This window comes from Myripristis murdjan, chromosome 21 (assembly GCF_902150065.1).
Source record: "Myripristis murdjan chromosome 21, fMyrMur1.1, whole genome shotgun sequence".
NCBI lineage: Eukaryota > Metazoa > Chordata > Actinopteri > Holocentriformes > Holocentridae > Myripristis > Myripristis murdjan.
The window spans coordinates 8,563,764-8,582,926 of NC_044000.1; the positions used below are offsets into that span (position 1 = coordinate 8,563,764).

Sequence of the window (19,163 nt, forward strand, 5' to 3'; positions counted from 1 at the left end):
CTAAAAAAGCATATATCCATGAGCATTAATTATATGTGATTAATGTGTGCAGAAAAAAATAAAAAGCTGAAAAAGTATCTATTCACTCACTCTTCTTCCGGGATTTCCTCTCTCTCCTGGGGGTCCAGCCACTCCACTTTTGCCCTGGGAAATTTAAATTAAAGCCCACTTTCATACATAAACCAGATTCACATATGTTTACCACAAGCAAATTTATTTGGTGAGACTATCTTTTAATGTTTTTACTGAAAACATGATTCTGTGTTAAATGCTGGGTGAAAACATGACTTTGCAGCACAGCATCACAACGCCAAGCTGCCATTGCTGTTTTTATATTGACAAGTTGACTCTCCAGTTAAGCATGGATTCAACATTCATGATTAAAAGTAAACATTTGAATGTGACAGACGTACCTCTTCTCCATTGATGCCGTCTAGGCCAATTTCTCCACTTTCACCCTTCAATGACACGTGGTTAGTTGAGTAATCATTGTAATATGCATTTTTTCTGATTTTTATCTGATAATGATAACTAAAAAGAGAAAGAAAAAAAACTCACCTTTTCTCCAGAGTACCCACGAGAACCCTGAACAGAGTAAAAATAGAGTTACACATGATATAAGTCAAAAACATCTACAATTTAAGCATTGAAATTGAAGGTGAAGATGAGGGCCTTTACCTTGACACCTCTCTGTCCAGGACACCCTTGGAAACCCTGAGTTCCATTCACACCAGGAGGGCCTCTCTCTCCCTATTATCAAAGACCAAATATATTATCCAAAATATGAAGATACAAATATTATTTGTAAGATTAAAGTTAAAGGCATATGAAGTGGTGGGTAATAAAAAGAAACTTGAGAGTTGGCACATAGTAGTTTGAGAACCAAAAATATGGTTGGATAAATAAATTAGAAGGCAGAGTCAATCCCTCAGTAACTGAGCTGGAATAAGTAGGGAATAAAACTTACTGGTCCACCTTCATCTCCTGGATGTCCTGGGCTTCCCACCCCTCCTGGACTACCCTAAAAGTCAACACAACAAAGCCATACATTTCAATAAAACCATTCCTCTCTAGTATGATCAAGCCATTTTTCAAAGGTCTTGAATGGCTTCTAAGCAGCATGTACAGAAATGAATTTTCTCCTTTTGACACTGGATACCTTAGGTCCTGGAAGTCCAACTGCTCCGCGGTCTCCCCTGGTGCCAGTACACTTGCATGGCACTGCACAACACTCCCTCTCAGCAATATTGTCCTACACATGAAAAAACAAAAAGTAATATTTAGTAATTCAAGAGGGGGTGGGGGGTTCTAGATATGTACTAGATATACCTTACAAGTATTACTGATCTGCAATATCATATACACATGTTGCCTGAGTCATTATAACTCACCAGTTCTTCCATCAGTTCATAGTCCAAGTCCATGATATTGATTCGTAGGGGCCTGGTGTACCTGAACCCTCGCCCAAACTCCAGCAGCACAGCTTCCTCAAATTTGGGCACTCGCTCCAGGCCGACCAGAATGAAACTGTTCACACCTGTGTGGTACATACAACAATTGACGGGATGAATAAGTTTCACTTGCTTACTAAATATGTCTTGTTGATGGGGTATGTAGCTAAGAGCAGTTGATATCATCTATCTTTGTTACCTGACCGCTGAAGCTCCTCAACCCGCCTTTTCATTTCAGCATATGGGGCATCAAGACCATCAGTCAGGTGAATGACGACCTTCAAGGGGAAAAAAAAAAATCCCATTCATATCCATTTCTGCAATTCTCTATATTGGTGTGACAAAATTGTTTTGCTAACCCACCTTGACAACATTGTCCTGCCTGCTCTTGAATCTATCAGTATAAGCTGCAATGGTCTTGGTATTGAGGACATAGGGGCCACGACTGCGCAGGGCTCTGAAGGCCTCAAACAATTCATCAGCATTATCTGTGAAGTCCAGCTGGACAGGCTCAGATGCAGAGTCCATGGCCAACATGCCCACAAGCACAGACGGAATCTGCCCTGATGAGCAACTGATGCTTCCCATTTTGGAGATCCTCTGTAGAATGGCACCCATCTTGCTCTGGAGGTTGGTCTGAGCAGTGAAGATGTTCTGGGAGGAAACGTCAAAGCCTACCAACACCTCTACGCTGCAGGCTGTGACACAGAGCATGGTTGTATGTAAATAATGGCAGTAAGAGTATAAGTCAGTTTCTGAATAATTAGAATGCTATGTTGTATATTTAAAAATGAATGGATTAAACTATGAAGCCTATTAGCAAGTACAAATAAATTTCTGTGATTCTCACGTTTAGGACCTTCTGGCAGACCAGAACACAGCTTGACTCCTTTCACTTCATCATCCAAGGTCTCCAGGATCTGCTCATTGAGCTCTGAGAGCCCCACGAAGTCACTTGCTCGTGCTACGGTGGAGGACTCGCTTCCCAAGTTTTCTAACTCATTTTCAATGTCACCCACACCTACAGCATAGATTCTCACACCACTGGCTTTCAGTCCAAGGGCTGCAGTTTTACTGTCATCTGCTGAACGTCCTCCAGTGACAATCATCAGCACCTGAGGGACGCCCTCATCCTTCCTGCTGCCTCTGGCTTTCTTAAAATGATTCTCTTGAACATGGCGAATGGCTGCACCTGTGTTGATTCTACGTCCACCTTTGTACTCTGTTCGTTCGATGGCACTGAGAATATCATCCTTGTTCTTGTAGGTGTTAAGGTAGAAGACATCAGTAACATCTGTGGCATAGTGCGCCAGGGCAATCTGCAAGTTGTCCCTCGGGGTGTAGAAAAGATCAATTAGGTTGTAGATGAACTCTATCACCACCTTGAAGTTATCCTTGCCCAAGTTAATGGAGCCATCCATCAAAAACACAATATCAGCAACTTTAGCCTTTGGAAGGCCTGGTGCTATGAATCAAAAGTGGAGATATTGCAGGGGAGGGGTAAAGATTGGGGAAATAGGAGAATAGAACACAAAATGTATTCAGTAAAAATATGTTCACTCATTCATATGAGCATAATTATATAATTGCATTAGATCAAAATAATTCATTATCAATTGGGAACCTGGTAACTTAGTATATAAAACATGTCTCCATTGGTGTGCTACTTACTAGGAAAATCAATGTCTGTGGGTATTTCATCAGTGCTAGTCCCACTCAGCCTGGCAATAAACCTGTCTTGGATGCCTGGCAGGCCAGGGAATGTTTGAACCTGAAGGACATCATCTGGGCTGGTGGCAATTTGATTTAGCTGCCTTGTATCAGCAGCATCAGCTCCAATACCAATACAGTTGACCTGGGAATCTTTAAGGAAACGGCCAAGGTGAGATACATCACTGGAGGAACGTCCACCTGTGAGAACCACAAGATGCTGGGAAGCCTCCGCCACACGTACACCTGCAGAGGCTTTTAGCTCATTCCGCATAACATAATCAATGGCCTCAGCCAGGTCAGATGATCGGCCACCCATTTGACGCAGTCTTTTGATGGCGGAGAGAACAGCTGGTTTGTTGTTGTGTGAGTTAAGAGAGAATTCTGTTGTTGCTCTGTCCGCATACTGGACAAGAGCCACACGCACTTGGTCAGGTTGCACATCAAGCTGTTGGACAATACTGATGATAAAGTCACGGATATGAGCAATACCACTGGAACCTGTATTGTCTGAGCCATCAATGAGGAAGATGATATCCTTTTTCCCAAGGTTTAAGTTACCTGTGAGTAGGAAACAAAAACATAGGATTTTTGTCACTTTAGATGAGTGGAAAAGATTAAACTGATTCATTGTATTATTTTCACTTGATGGATGAATTCAAATCTAGTTTACTGTTATTACATGAAAAATTAAAAATAATGCTGAACAGTAAATGTTGAAGGGGTGTATCAGTACTTCACTATTACTTTAGCACATTTGTATCATCATTAATGCCTTGAATTTGATAATATATAGTATTGCTTACTTGAGGGCACGATAGAAGGAATATATTCAGAGATTTTATCTGTTGTCATTGTGTTGACTGAAGCAATGAGTTGTTGCTCCACACTTGGAAGCTGTTGGAAACTGTTGACTGTATAGACAAGTTCAGGTGTCAGAGAAATCTGTCTCAGTTCATTGGGGTCTGCATTTCTTGAGCCAACAGCAATGGGAGCAATCAGGTTGGTTTTAAGTTGGTGAGCTGGACCAGATACATCATCTGTAGACTTGCCACCTGTAACTAGAATGAGGAACTGTGGTACACCTTCCTCAATACGACTTCCTGCTGACCTCTGGTAGATGTTCCTGGAGACCCACTCGAGTGCATAACCTGTATTTAGACGGCTCCCACCTTTGCTCCGAAGCTTTGTCACGGCTTGGCGCACCTCATCTTTGGTGGAGAATTCATTCAGAAGAAATTCTAATTTGGCATCATCGCTGTATTGTACCACTGAAACTCGGACCTTATCCAAGCCTACATCCAGCTTATCCACCACTCTCCTTATCATTTCACGGATGGAGGGGAACTCACTACGCACCGCTGTTGTTCCATCAACTAGAAACACAACATCTTTCTTTTCTCCTCCAGTGGGTATTCCTGCATTAACTGTAAAAGACAGTACACAATAATAAAATGTGTTTCTTACCCAAACATTTTACTTAACTAGGTACTACTGAATGAAGTTATATAACTTGATTATTCTTCTATCACAATATCATCTTTGTAAAGTAAACTAGTGAAGTAAGTCTGACAAATGGAATCCTTTAAACAATGGATACATTTTGGAACTGTGGATTGTGTGTCAGTTTCTAGGTCAGATTAATTAATTCAATAGAATTGATCAAAGACAATTTTTTTAACTGAGGAAAATTACCATCAGGGCGTGGGAAAACTGGTTGCATCCTGGCAAAGTCATCATCCGATAGCTCAGTAAGAGTGTTGATTAAGTTGTCCTGGACTGTATACAGGCCTGGAAGGTCATCTACAGTGTAGGCAAAGTTAGGAACGTATGAGACCACCTGGAGCTCTGTAGGGTTAACATCCCTGGTTCCAATGCTGAAGGGCAGAACTCTAGATTGTTTGAGGGATGCTGCTGCAGGGCTGATGTCATCAGTAGAACTTCCACTGGAGACAACAATTACAAACTGTGGTACCCCTTCTTGCTTCCTGCTACCACGTGATGCTGTCAAGACATCCCGACCAACAAACTCCAAGGCCTGTCCCAGGTTACGTTGCCTTCCTCCTCTCCGCCTTATTCCTCTGATGGCATTTAAAACAGACTCTTTTGTTGTATGTGAGTTCAAATACATATCAGCATTTGGAGTGTCACCATACTGGACCACACCAATTCGGATCTTATTCTCGCCCACATTGAGACTGTCTACAATCCTGCGGATAAACTCCTGGATAATTGGGAATTCCCGCCCAACGCCATCAGAACCATCAACAAGGAAGACCACATCCTTTCTGGGACCCTGGGACTCCGCTGAAAAAGAAAAAAATCTGATTATATTCTGCCACAGGAATTGTTATAATGTGAGAAAGGGAAAAATAAATGAAAAAGCAAAAAATTCCATAAACATCTGAAATTACATTGGAAACAAAGGGGATTATCTCATCCTACTGGCATCTTTTTTGTTTTAGGAAAAACAAGATTTTAAGACTGACTTGTTAAGATGAAGCTTTTTGTAGTGTGTGTGCTTAAGTACTATGGCTTACAGTTTATAAGTCCACCAACACTTTTCACCCAATACAAAAACACTACATGTATCTGCTGCTTGAACACAGAATGGAAACATTTAACATTTTGGAAACATGAGTATTGGAGGATTAACTTCTTGGTGCAATCTATAATCACATTCTTAGTAATGACTTTATTGTGCAGCACCAGATAATTTTGGGGGGGAATGGATCCTAGTTATACAGAACAACACACTGTCTTTACCACAGCTTTAAGCAAACCAAATGGGAACTAATTTCTGACATCATTAGATCCTTAAATCAGAAATAGTTAAGAAGAAAAGTAAAAATATCTCTTGACTGTATCAGAATGCGATAAAAAATGAACTTTAAAAATAGTAATGATTAAACTTAGCTTGCAAATAAATTGTGAAAAGCAATCTGTTTACACTGCAACAACTTAACTGCCACAGCAATAGGCTTTGTAGTAAAGAGTAGGCTACATCTAAAAAGATTTATGGGAGTTCTCCAGAGTCTCTCACTAGGAAATCTTGGTTATGAATATATATATATAGCCTGAACAATATCAGCACCTGCTTTAAATCCTTCATCATGCTGGCTACAAGGCAAAGATTATGAAGAAACTGTGCAAAAGTACTGCATTGCTGTTATATTTTGTGTCCTGCCTACCTTGTGCCACAGGGTTCAAATAATGCTGATAGCTATGCCTTTAATTGAACCGAAGTGCATTCTTGTCTCCACTGTATTGACATGGTGCTAATCTTTCTATATGTTTAGCAAAATCAAGGCATTCAGTGGCTCTTACAGGGAATATATTTGTATTATGAGCGCATATTATAAGCGCAGTAAAACACTTTTGGCAGAAAAATGAGCTGGAAAACATCATTATATAATTAAATAATCACAAATTGCAAAAGAATCTATCCCAAAAACATATCAAGATGTAAGTGGAAATTCCAGCATTATTCACCACAAGGAAAATATAGCCAGTATTTTAACTCAAAATACTGTATGAACGTAGAAAGGCCTAGTAAAAATCATGACATTCTAGCAAAAACCCTGCAAGAAAACAACGATCAGTGCCCTGTAATGGCAACTTGTTTTACAGAAAAAAAAAAGCTAAAAGGAATTTTGACATAAGTCTGTGGACAAGTCAGTTAAAGAGCAGAATAGACCAGGGGTTGCTTAGACAGAGCAACTAGAATCAAATAATTGTTCTTAGATGACAGAACAATGACACCAAGTGAAAGGATGATTCCATGATTGTCAAAGAATACAAGAATCAAGAGACGAATATGCGTTGAAGACTCATCACTGACAAGTGATCAAAAGGTCTGTGAATAAAGGCAGCGTTGATACAGCTACAAAATGCTGAATAAGTCGTCCCTGTAATTGTACGATTTCCTGCAAAGCTGAACAAAAAGATATTATTTTTTGGCATTTCTGAATTGTCTGAGAAGAGAGAGGGGAGAAAGGAAACAAAAGGAATCACATGCAGCAAAGGGTCCAGGCTGGATTCGAACCTGTGCCATTGCGATAAGCACCAAGCTTTGATATATGATACATGGTCTACCAGGTAAGAAAGCGGTGTGCTTCAACAATATACACTACTCACAAAAAGTTAGGGATATTCAGCTTTCGGATGAAATTTCAGGATGAACCTAAAATGCATTATAACCTTTACAGGTGAACTTAATGTGACCTTCTGTAAACTTTTGAATGCACATGTCGAACTGTTCAGTGTTTCAGTACTTTTTGCACAAGTTGCTGTTCTCTAACAAGGAGTTTAACGGCAAAATTCACATCAGGTGTTTGATGCTCCAGCTCATCGAGGTCGTATCATTAGGGAACGGCTGCTGGAGACTGGGGTACCTCAAATGGAGTGGCCTGCACGTTCTCAGACCTGAATCCCTTAGAAAACCTATGGGATCAGCTGAGTCACCGTGTAGAGGCTCGGACCTCTGTACCCCAGAACCTCAATGTCCTGAGGGCCGCCCTTCAAGAAGAGTGGGATGCCATGCCTCAGCAGACAATAAGTCGACTTGTGAACAGCATGAGACGTCGTTGTCAAGCTGTAATTGATGCTCAAGGGCACACGACAAGTTATTGACACTGACATTTTTTTGTTGTGGTATATCCACCACTGTTGTTGGCTTTTGTTTCAAGAAATTGTTTGAGATGAGAAAATCACCAGTGTATGCTTCGACTTAAATGCCCTACTTTCATGATATAATATCACTGTAGCGTGAACTTTTTATATTTTCCATAAATTTCACCCAAAAGCCAAATATCCCTAACTTTTTGTGAGTAGTTTATTATTTTAAAATCAGAGTTCAAAACTACATGGAATTAAAAGGTTAATTTTGTAAAAGGAGTGTATTTAACTTACGTTTATGGTTCATATTTGGCTGTAAAGAGTCAGATAGTTTGTAAAATATTTTGTCAAAAAAATTTAATAATGGCCAGTCATTTTTTAATTACGATAGTTACATAATGGCTCAAAATGTATTCATGCATTCAAAAAGAGAAATATTTGTTACTAAAACAGTATGTAAGTAAAACTGAAAACCTGTGAAACAGGAAAGCATAGTAAAGATGATGGCGAAAACATTACACAACAAGCACCAAAGATGGAAAGTGAAATGCATCTGTCTAAAATAACTTGGATTTTTATTGCTGATGAGTGGAAACATTTATACAAATACATAAATGTATGATGAAATAAAAAAAAAAAAATTAATTAATTGTTGAAAAAAAGATTTTAGAAAATAATAATTTACTTACACGGTACTGGTGTGGACGTAACAATAACTGTGCTCATTAGAGAGGAGAGCTGTCCTTGGACATTGGGCAGGTCAGTGAACTCAGACACAGAAAGAACATGACTAGGTTCACGGATTAACTTCTGAAGTTCTCTCCTATCAGAGAACCTGGATCCAATTGCATAGGTGATCACACCGAGATCTTTCAGGGCAGAAGCTGGTGAAGTGACGCTGTCAGAAGACCGTCCACCACTTAGCACAATCAGGAGCTGTGGAACTCCTTCCTGGCGCCTACTTCCAGCAGAGGCAGTGAAGACGTTATCTTTCAAGTGCTGGAGAGCTGCTCCAGTGTTGAGGGGTCTTCCACCTTTGTGCCTCAAACCTCTGACAGTGTCAAGGATCTCACCCTTTGTTGCATATGTGTTAAAATAGAATTGGACAGCTGGATTTCTGCTGTACTGGACCACTGACACACGATCTTTGTTGTCATCCACACTGAGTGTCTCCACCACTCTCTGAACAAAGTCACGCATTGCCGGGAATCCAGATCTAGTGCCATCAGAGCCATCCAGCAAGAACACAACATCCCTTCTGGAAGGGTCGTGCTCAGCTAGGAAACATCAAAATTAGACAGTTGTGATTGCGCATGTTACAAACATGTTCCATCACACACAAAAAAAAAAATAAATAGAACCTAATCACCTCATTTGAAAATCATAACTTGAAAATTGACACGCCATGTCTTTATTAACGATTTGAAGTGTGTAACTGAAATCAGATATACTTTTCAAATGACTTTGACCTTTAGAATCAATCATTTTCTTACCAGGCCTTGTTGGTGTCATGTGGGTGGTGTTCATTAAGACTCTGCTCATTACAAAGAACTGCTCTTGAATCTCGGGCAGGTCAGTAAATTCAGACACTGATATAACATTGCTGGATTCATGGGCTATCTTCTGCAGTTCACTACTATCAGAGGCCCTAGATCCAATTGCATAAGTGATTACACCAAGATGTTTCAGGGCAGAAGCTGGTGCATCGACACTGTCAAAAGACCTTCCACCACTTAGCACAATCAGGAGCTGTGGAACTCCTTCCTGGCGCCTGCTTCCAGCAGAGGCGGTGAAGACGTTATCCCTCAAGTGCTGGAGAGCTGCTCCAGTGTTGAGGGGTCTTCCGCCTTTGTGCCTCAAACCTCTGACAATGTCAAGGATCTCGCCCTTTGTTTTGTATGTGTTCAGATAGAATTGGACAGCTGGATCTCTGCTGTACTGGACCACTGACACACGATCTTTGTTGTCATCCACACTGAGTGTCTCCACCACTCTCTGAACAAAGTCACGCATTGCCGGGAATCCAGATCTAGTGCCATCAGAGCCATCCAGCAAGAACACAACATCCCTTCTGGAGGGGTGGCGCTCAGCTAGGGAACATCAAAATGAGACAGTTTTAATTGGGCATGTTACAAATGTATTCACTCGGAAGAAGACCAGATGGAAGCGAATCACCTCATTTAAAAAATCACAACTTGAAACCTGACACACCATGTGTGTGATAATGATATGGACTCTAAAACTGAAATCACATATCATTTTCCAATAACTTTGACCTTTAAAATCAATCATTTTCTTACCAGGCCCTGTTGGTGTCATGTGGGTGGTGCTCACTACGACTTTGCTCATTACAGAGGAGAACTGCTCTTGGACATCGGGAAGGTTAGTGAACTCAGACACAGACAGAGCATATCTGGGTTCATGGGCTATCTTCTGCAGTTCTCTACTATCAGAGGCCCTGGTTCCAATTGCATAAGTGATCACACCGAGGTCCCTCAGGGCAGAAGCTGGTGCATCGACACTGTCAAAAGACCTTCCACCACTTAGCACAATCAAGAGCTGTGGAACACCTTCGGGGCGCCTGCTCCCGACAGAGGGGGTGAAGACGTTATCCCTCAAGTACTGGAGAGCTGCTCCAGTATTGAGGGGTCTTCCGCCTTTGTGCCTCAAACGCTTGACAATGTCAAGGATCTCGCCCTTTGTTGTGTATGTATTCAGATAGAATTGGACAGCTGGATCTCTGCTGTACTGGACCACTGACACACGATCTTTGTTGTCATCCACACTGAGTGTCTCCACCACTCTCTGAACAAAGTCACGCATTGCCGGGAATCCAGATCTAGTGCCATCAGAGCCATCCAGCAAAAAAACAACATCCCTTCTGGAGGGGTGGTGCTCAGCTAGGGAACATCAAAATGAGACAGTTTTAATTGGGCATGTTACAAACGTATTCACTCGTACAAAGACCCGATAGAAGCTAATCACCTCATTTAAAAATCACAACTTGAAACCTGACACGCCATGTGTGTGATAATGATATGGAGTCTAAAACTGAAATCACATATCCTTTTCCCATAACATTGACCTTTAAAATCAATGATTTTCTTACCAGGCCCTGTTGGTGTCATGAAGGTGGTGCTCACTAGGACTGTGCTCATTACAGAGGAGAACTGCTCTTGGACGTTGGGAAGGTCAGTGAACTCAGACACAGACAAAGCGTGTCTGGGTTCATGGGCTATCTTCTGCAGTTCACTACTATCAGAGGTCCTGGATCCAATTGTATAGGTGATCACACCGAGATCTTTCAGGGCAGAAGCTGGTGCATCGACATTGTCAAAAGACCTTCCACCACTTAGCACAATCAGGAGCTGTGGAACTCCTTCCTGGAGCCTGCTCCCGGCAGAGGCGGTGAAGATGTTATCTCTCAAGTACTGGAGAGCTGCTCCAGTGTTGAGGGGTCTTCCGCCTTTGTGCCTCAAACCTCTGACAGTGTCAAGGATTTCACCCTTTGTTTTGTATGTGTTCAGATAGAATTGGACAGCTGGATCTCTGCTGTACTGGACCACTGATACACGATCTTTGTTGTCATCCACACTGAGTGTCTCCACCATTCTCTGAACAAAGTCACGCATTGCCAGGAATCCAAATCTAGTGCCATCAGAGCCATCCAGCAAGAACACAACATCCCTTCTGGAGGTGTGGCGCTCAGCTAGGGAACATCAAAATGAGACACTTTTAATTGTGCATGTTGCAAACGTATTCACTCGTACAAAGACCCGATAGAAGCTAATCACCTCATTTGAAAAACACAACTTGAAACCTGACACGCCATGTGTGTGATAATGATATGGAGTCTAAAACTGAAGTCACTTATGCTTTTCCAAAAAGCCTGACCTTTAAAATCAATCATTTTCTTACCAGGCTCTGTTGGTGCCATGTGGGTGGTGCTCACTAGGACTTTGTTGATTACAGAGGAGAACTGCTCTTGGACGTTAGGAAGATCAGTGAACTCAGACACAGACAGAGCATGGCTGGGCTCATGGGCTATCTTCTGTAGTTGTCTACTATCAGAGGCCCGGGATCCAATTGCATAAGTGATCACACCGAGATCTTTAAGGGCAGAGGCTGGTGCATCGACACTGTCAAAAGACCTTCCACCACTTAGCACAATCAGGAGCTGTGGAACTCCTTCCTGGCGCCTGCTTCCAGCAGAGGCGGTGAAGACGTTATCCCTCAAGTGCTGGAGAGCTGCTCCAGTGTTGAGGGGTCTTCCGCCTTTGTGCCTCAAACGCTTGACAATGTCAAGGATCTCGCCCTTTGTTGTGTATGTGTTCAGATAGAATTGGACAGCTGGATCTCTGCTGTACTGGACCACTGACACACGATCTTTGTTGTCATTCACACTGAGTGTCTCCACCACTCTCTGAACAAAGTCACGCATTGCCGGGAATCCAGATCTAGTGTCATCAGAGCCATCCAGCAAGAACACAACATCCCTTCTGGAAGGGTGGTGCTCAGCTAGGGAACATCAAAATGAGACACTTTTAATTAGGCACGTTACAAACGTATTCACTCGTACAAAGCTCTGACAGAAGCAAATCACCTCATTTAAAATCACAACTTGAAACCTGACACACCATGTGTGTGATAATGATATGGAGTCTAAAACTGAAGTCACATATGCTTTTCCAATAAGCCTGACCTTTAAAATCGATCATTTTCTTACCAGGCCCTGTCGGTGCCATGTGGGTGGGGCTCACCAGGACTTTGCTCATTACAAAAGAGAACTGCTCTTGGACGTCGGGAAGGTCAGTGAACTCAGACACAGACAGAGCATGGCTGGGTTCATGGGCTATCTTCTGCAGTTCACTACTATCAGAGGCCCTGGATCCAATTGCATAAGTGATCACACCGAGGTCCTTCAGGGCAGAAGCTGGTGCATCGACACTGTCAAAAGACCGTCCACCACTTAGCACAATCAGGAGCTGTGGAACACCTTCGGGGCGCCTGCTTCCAGCAGAGGTGATGAAGACATTATCCCTCAAGTACTGGAGAGCTGCTCCAGTGTTGAGGGGTCTTCCGCCTTTGTGCCTCAAACGCTTGACAATGTCAAGGATCTCGCCCTTTGTTTTGTATGTGTTCAGATAGAATTGGACAGCTGGATCTCTGCTGTACTGGACCACTGACACACGATCTTTGTTGTCATCCACACTGAGTGTCTCCACCACTCTCTGAACAAAGTCACGCATTGCCGGGAATCCAGATCTAGTGTCATCAGAGCCATCCAGCAAGAACACAACATCCCTTCTGGAGGGGTGGCGCTCAGCTAGGGAACATCAAAATGAGACACTTTTAATTGCGCATGTTACAAACGTATTCACTCGTACAAAGACCCGATAGAAGCTAATCACCTCATTTTAAAATCACAACTTGAAACCTGACACGCCATGTGTGTGATAATGATATGGAGTCTAAAACTGAAATCACATATCATTTGCCCATAACCTTGACCTTTAAAATCAATTATTTTCTTACCAGGCCCTGTTGGTGTCATGTGGGTGGTGCTCACTAGGACTTTGCTCATTACAGAGGAGAACTGCTCTTGGACGTCGGGAAGGTCAGTGAACTCAGACACAGACAGAGCGTGGCTGGGTTCATGGGCTATCTTCTGCAGTTCACTACTATCAGAGGCCCTTGATCCAATTGTATAGGTGATCACACCGAGATCTTTCAGGGCAGAAGCTGGTGCATCGACATTGTCAAAAGACCTTCCACCACTTAGCACAATCAGGAGCTGTGGAACTCCTTCCTGGCGCCTGCTTCCAGCAGAGGCGGTGAAGACGTTATCCCTCAAGTGCTGGAGAGCTGCTCCAGTGTTGAGGGGTCTTCCGCCTTTGTGCCTCAAACCTCTGACAGTGTCAAGGATCTCGCCCTTTGTTTTGTATGTGTTCAGATAGAATTGGACAGCTGGATCTCTGCTGTACTGGACCACTGACACACGATCTTTGTTGTCATCCACACTGAGTGTTTCCACCACTCTCTGAACAAAGTCACGCATTGCCAGGAATCCAGATCTAGTGCCATCAGAGCCATCCAGCAAGAACACAACATCCCTTCTGGAGGGGTGGCGCTCAGCTAGGGAACATCAAAATGTGACACTTTTAATTGCGCATGTTACAAACGTATTCACTCGTACAAAGACCCGATAGAAGCTAATCACCTCATTTAAAAATTACAACTTGAAACCTGACACACCATGTGTGTGTGATAATGATATGGAGTCTAAAACTGAAATCACATATCATTTGTCCATAACCTTGACCTTTAAAATCAATCATTTTCTTACCAGGCCCTGTTGGTGTCATGTGGGTGGTGCTCACTAGGACTTTGCTCATTACAGAGGAGAACTGCTCTTGGACGTCGGGAAGGTCAGTGAACTCAGACACAGACAGAGCTTGGCTGGGTTCATGGGCTATCTTCTGCAGTTCACTACTATCAGAGGCCCTGGATCCAATTGTATAGGTGATCACACCGAGATCTTTCAGGGCAGAAGCTGGCGCATCGACACTGTCAAAAGACCTTCCACCACTTAGCACAATCAGGAGCTGTGGAACTCCTTCCTGGCGCCTGCTTCCAGCAGAGGCGGTGAAGACGTTATCCCTCAAGTGCTGGAGAGCTGCTCCAGTGTTGAGGGGTCTTCCGCCTTTGTGCCTCAAACCTCTGACAGTGTCAAGGATCTCGCCCTTTGTTTTGTATGTGTTCAGATAGAATTGGACAGCTGGATCTCTGCTGTACTGGACCACTGACACACGATCTTTGTTGTCATCCACACTGAGTGTCTCCACCACTCTCTGAACAAAGTCACGCATTGCCGGGAATCCAGATCTAGTGTCATCAGAGCCATCCAGCAAGAACACAACATCCCTTCTGGAGGGGTGGCGCTCAGCTAGGGAACATCAAAATGAGACACTTTTAATTGCGCATGTTACAATCGTATTCACTCGTACAAAGACCCGATAGAAGCTAATCACCTCATTTTAAAATTACAACTTGAAACCTGACACGCCATGTGTGTGATAATGATATGGAGTCTAAAACTGAAATCACATATCATTTGCCCATAACCTTGACCTTTAAAATCAATTATTTTCTTACCAGGCCCTGTTGGTGTCATGTGGGTGGTGCTCACTAGGACTTTGCTCATTACAGAGGAGAACTGCTCTTGGACGTCGGGAAGGTCAGTGAACTCAGACACAGACAGAGCGTGGCTGGGTTCATGGGCTATCTTCTGCAGTTCACTACTATCAGAGGCCCTTGATCCAATTGTATAGGTGATCACACCGAGATCTTTCAGGGCAGAAGCTGGTGCATCGACACTGTCAAAAGACCTTCCACCACTTAGCAAAATCAGGAGCTGTGGAACTCCTTCCTGGCGCCTGCTTCCAGCAGAGGCGGTGAAGACGTTATCCCTCAAGTGCTGGAGAGCTGCTCCAGTGTTGAGGGGTCTTCCGCCTTTGTGCCTCAAACCTCTGACAGTGTCAAGGATCTCGCCCTTTGTTTTGTATGTGTTCAGATAGAATTGGACAGCTGGATCTCTGCTGTACTGGACCACTGACACACGATCTTTGTTGTCATCCACACTGAGTGTCTCCACCACTCTCTGAACAAAGTCACGCATTGCCGGGAATCCAGATCTAGTGCCATCAGAGCCATCCAGCAAGAACACAACATCCCTTCTGGAGGGGTGGCGCTCAGCTAGGGAACATCAAAATGAGACACTTTTAATTGCGCATGTTACAAACGTATTCACTCGTACAAAGACCCGATAGAAGCTAATCACCTCATTTAAAAATCACAACTTGAAACCGGACACGCCGTGTGTGATAATGATATGGAGTCTAAAACTGAAATCACAAATCATTTGCCCATAACCTTGACCTTTAAAATCAATCATTTTCTTACCAGGCCCTGTTGGTGTCATGTGGGTGGTGCTCACTAGGACTTTGCTCATTACAGAGGAGAACTGCTCTTGGACGTCGGGAAGGTCAGTGAACTCAGACACAGACAGAGCGTGGCTGGGTTCATGGGCTATCTTCTGCAGTTCACTACTATCAGAGGCCCTGGATCCAATTGTATAGGTGATCACACCGAGATCTTTCAGGGCAGAAGCTGGTGCATCGACACTGTCAAAAGACCTTCCACCACTTAGCACAATCAGGAGCTGTGGAGCTCCTTCCTGGCGCCTGCTTCCAGCAGAGGCGGTGAAGACGTTATCTCTCAAGTGCTGGAGAGCTGCTCCAGTGTTGAGGGGTCTTCCGCCTTTGTGCCTCAAACCTCTGACAGTGTCAAGGATCTCGCCCTTTGTTTTGTATGTGTTCAGATAGAATTGGACAGCTGGATCTCTGCTGTACTGGACCACTGACACACGATCTTTGTTGTCATCCACACTGAGTGTCTCCACCACTCTCTGAACAAAGTCACGCATTGCCGGGAATCCAGATCTAGTGTCATCAGAGCCATCCAGCAAGAACACAACATCCCTTCTGGAGGGGTGGCGCTCAGCTAGGGAACATCAAAATGAGACACTTTTAATTGCGCATGTTACAAACGTATTCACTCGTACAAAGACCCAATAGAAGCTAATCACCTCATTTAAAAACCACAACTTGAACCCTGACACGCCGTGTGTGATAATGATATGGAGTCTAAAACTGAAATCACAAATCATTTACCCATAACCTTGACCTTTAAAATCAATCATTTTCTTACCAGGCCCTGTTGGTGTCATGTGGGTGGTGCTCACTAGGACTTTGCTCATTACAGAGGAGAACTGCTCTTGGACGTCGGGAAGGTCAGTGAACTCAGACACAGACAGAGCGTGGCTGGGTTCATGGGCTATCTTCTGCAGTTCACTACTATCAGAGGCCCTTGATCCAATTGTATAGGTGATCACACCGAGATCTTTCAGGGCAGAAGCTGGTGCATCGACACTGTCAAAAGACCTTCCACCACTTAGCACAATCAGGAGCTGTGGAACTCCTTCCTGGCGCCTGCTTCCAGCAGAGGCGGTGAAGACGTTATCTCTCAAGTGCTGGAGAGCTGCTCCAGTGTTGAGGGGTCTTCCGCCTTTGTGCCTCAAACCTCTGACAATGTCAAGGATCTCGCCCTTTGTTTTGTATGTGTTCAGATAGAATTGGACAGCTGGATCTCTGCTGTACTGGACCACTGACACACGATCTTTGTTGTCATCCACACTGAGTGTCTCCACCACTCTCTGAACAAAGTCACGCATTGCCGGGAATCCAGATCTAGTGCCATCAGAGCCATCCAGCAAGAACACAACATCCCTTCTGGAGGGGTGGCGCTCAGCTAGGAAACATCAAAATGAGACACTTTTAATTGCGCATGTTACAAACGTATTCACTCGTACAAAGACCCGATAGAAGCTAATCACCTCATTTAAAAATTACAACTTGAAACCTGACACACCATGTGTGTGTGATAATGATATGGAGTCTAAAACTGAAATCACATATCATTTGTCCATAACCTTGACCTTTAAAATCAATCATTTTCTTACCAGGCCCTGTTGGTGTCATGTGGGTGGTGCTCACTAGGACTTTGCTCATTACAGAGGAGAACTGCTCTTGGACGTCGGGAAGGTCAGTGAACTCAGACACAGACAGAGCGTGGCTGGGTTCATGGGCTATCTTCTGCAGTTCACTACTATCAGAGGCCCTGGATCCAATTGTATAGGTGATCACACCGAGATCTTTCAGGGCAGAAGCTGGTGCATCGACACTGTCAAAAGACCTTCCACCACTTAGCACAATCAGGAGCTGTGGAACTCCTTCCTGGCGCCTGCTTCCAGCAGAGGCGGTGAAGACAGTTATCCCTCAAGTGCTGGAGAGCTGCTCCAGTGTTGAGGGGTCTTCCGCCTTTGTGCCTCAAACCTCTGACAATGTCAAGGATCTCGCCCTTTGTTTTGTATGTGTTCAGATAGAATTGGACAGCTGGATCTCTGCTGTACTGGACCACTGACACACGATCTTTGTTGTCATCCACACTGAGTGTCTCCACCACTCTCTGAACAAAGTCACGCATTGCCGGGAATCCAGATCTAGTGCCATCAGAGCCATCCAGCAAGAACACAACATCCCTTCTGGAGGGGTGGCGCTCAGCTAGGGAACATCAAAATGAGACACTTTTAATTGCGCATGTTACAAACGTATTCACTCGTACAAAGACCCAATAGAAGCTAATCACCTCATTTAAAAACCACAACTTGAACCCTGACACGCCATATGTGTGATAATGATATGGAGTCTAAAACTGAAATCACAAATCATTTGCACATAACCTTGACCTTTAAAATCAATCATTTTCTTACCAGGCCCTGTTGGTGTCATGTGGGTGGTGCTCACTAGGACTTTGCTCATTACAGAGGAGAACTGCTCTTGGACGTCGGGAAGGTCAGTGAACTCAGACACAGACAGAGCGTGGCTGGGTTCATGGGCTATCTTCTGCAGTTCACTACTATCAGAGGCCCTGGATCCAATTGTATAGGTGATCACACCGAGATCTTTCAGGGCAGAAGCTGGCGCATCGACACTGTCAAAAGACCTTCCACCACTTAGCACAATCAGGAGCTGTGGAACTCCTTCCAGTCGCCTGCTTCCAGCAGAGGCGGTGAAGACATTATCCCTCAAGTGCTGGAGAGCTGCTCCAGTGTTGAGGGGTCTTCCGCCTTTGTGCCTCAAACCTCTGACAGTGTCAAGGATCTCGCCCTTTGTTTTGTATGTGTTCAGATAGAATTGGACAGCTGGATCTCTGCTGTACTGGACCACTGACACACGATCTTTGTTGTCATCCACACTGAGTGTCTCCACCACTCTCTGAACAAAGTCACGCATTGCCGGGAATCCAGATCTAGTGTCCATCAGAGCCATCCAGCAAGAACACAACATCCCTTCTGGAGGGGTGGCGCTCAGCTAGGGAACATCAAAATGAGACACTTTTAATTGCGCATGTTACAAACGTATTCACTCGTACAAAGACCCGATAGAAGCTAATCACCTCATTTAAAAATCACAACTTGAACCCTGACACGCCGTGTGTGATAATGATATGGAGTCTAAAACTGAAATCACAAATCATTTACCCATAACCTTGACCTTTAAAATCAATCATTTTCTTACCAGGCCCTGTTGGTGTCATGTGGGTGGTGCTCACTAGGACTTTGCTCATTACAGAGGAGAACTGCTCTTGGACGTCGGGAAGGTCAGTGAACTCAGACACAGACAGAGCGTGGCTGGGTTCATGGGCTATCTTCTGCAGTTCACTACTATCAGAGGCCCTTGATCCAATTGTATAGGTGATCACACC

General features: G+C 43.9%; 1 protein-coding gene across 6 annotated transcripts in view; it reads right to left on the minus strand.

Annotated features, from left to right (window-relative positions):
* The window catches only part of col6a3 (collagen, type VI, alpha 3), an 81,506-nt gene that overhangs the window by 14,716 nt on the left and 47,627 nt on the right, over positions 1 to 19,163 (minus strand). For all 6 annotated transcript variants that reach the window (XM_030080075.1, XM_030080073.1, XM_030080072.1 and 3 more), the window contains 13 exons: positions 4,857 to 5,468; positions 3,968 to 4,588; positions 3,123 to 3,722; positions 2,302 to 2,916; positions 1,815 to 2,149; positions 1,651 to 1,729; positions 1,392 to 1,537; positions 1,160 to 1,252; positions 968 to 1,021; positions 679 to 750; positions 559 to 585; positions 414 to 458; positions 91 to 144 (listed from right to left, as the gene is read on the minus strand). In XM_030080075.1, the coding sequence (XP_029935935.1) occupies positions 91 to 144; positions 414 to 458; positions 559 to 585; positions 679 to 750; positions 968 to 1,021; positions 1,160 to 1,252; positions 1,392 to 1,537; positions 1,651 to 1,729; positions 1,815 to 2,149; positions 2,302 to 2,916; positions 3,123 to 3,722; positions 3,968 to 4,588; positions 4,857 to 5,468 (3,353 nt within the window). The remainder of the gene's footprint in view (positions 1 to 90; positions 145 to 413; positions 459 to 558; positions 586 to 678; positions 751 to 967; positions 1,022 to 1,159; positions 1,253 to 1,391; positions 1,538 to 1,650; positions 1,730 to 1,814; positions 2,150 to 2,301; positions 2,917 to 3,122; positions 3,723 to 3,967; positions 4,589 to 4,856; positions 5,469 to 19,163) is intronic.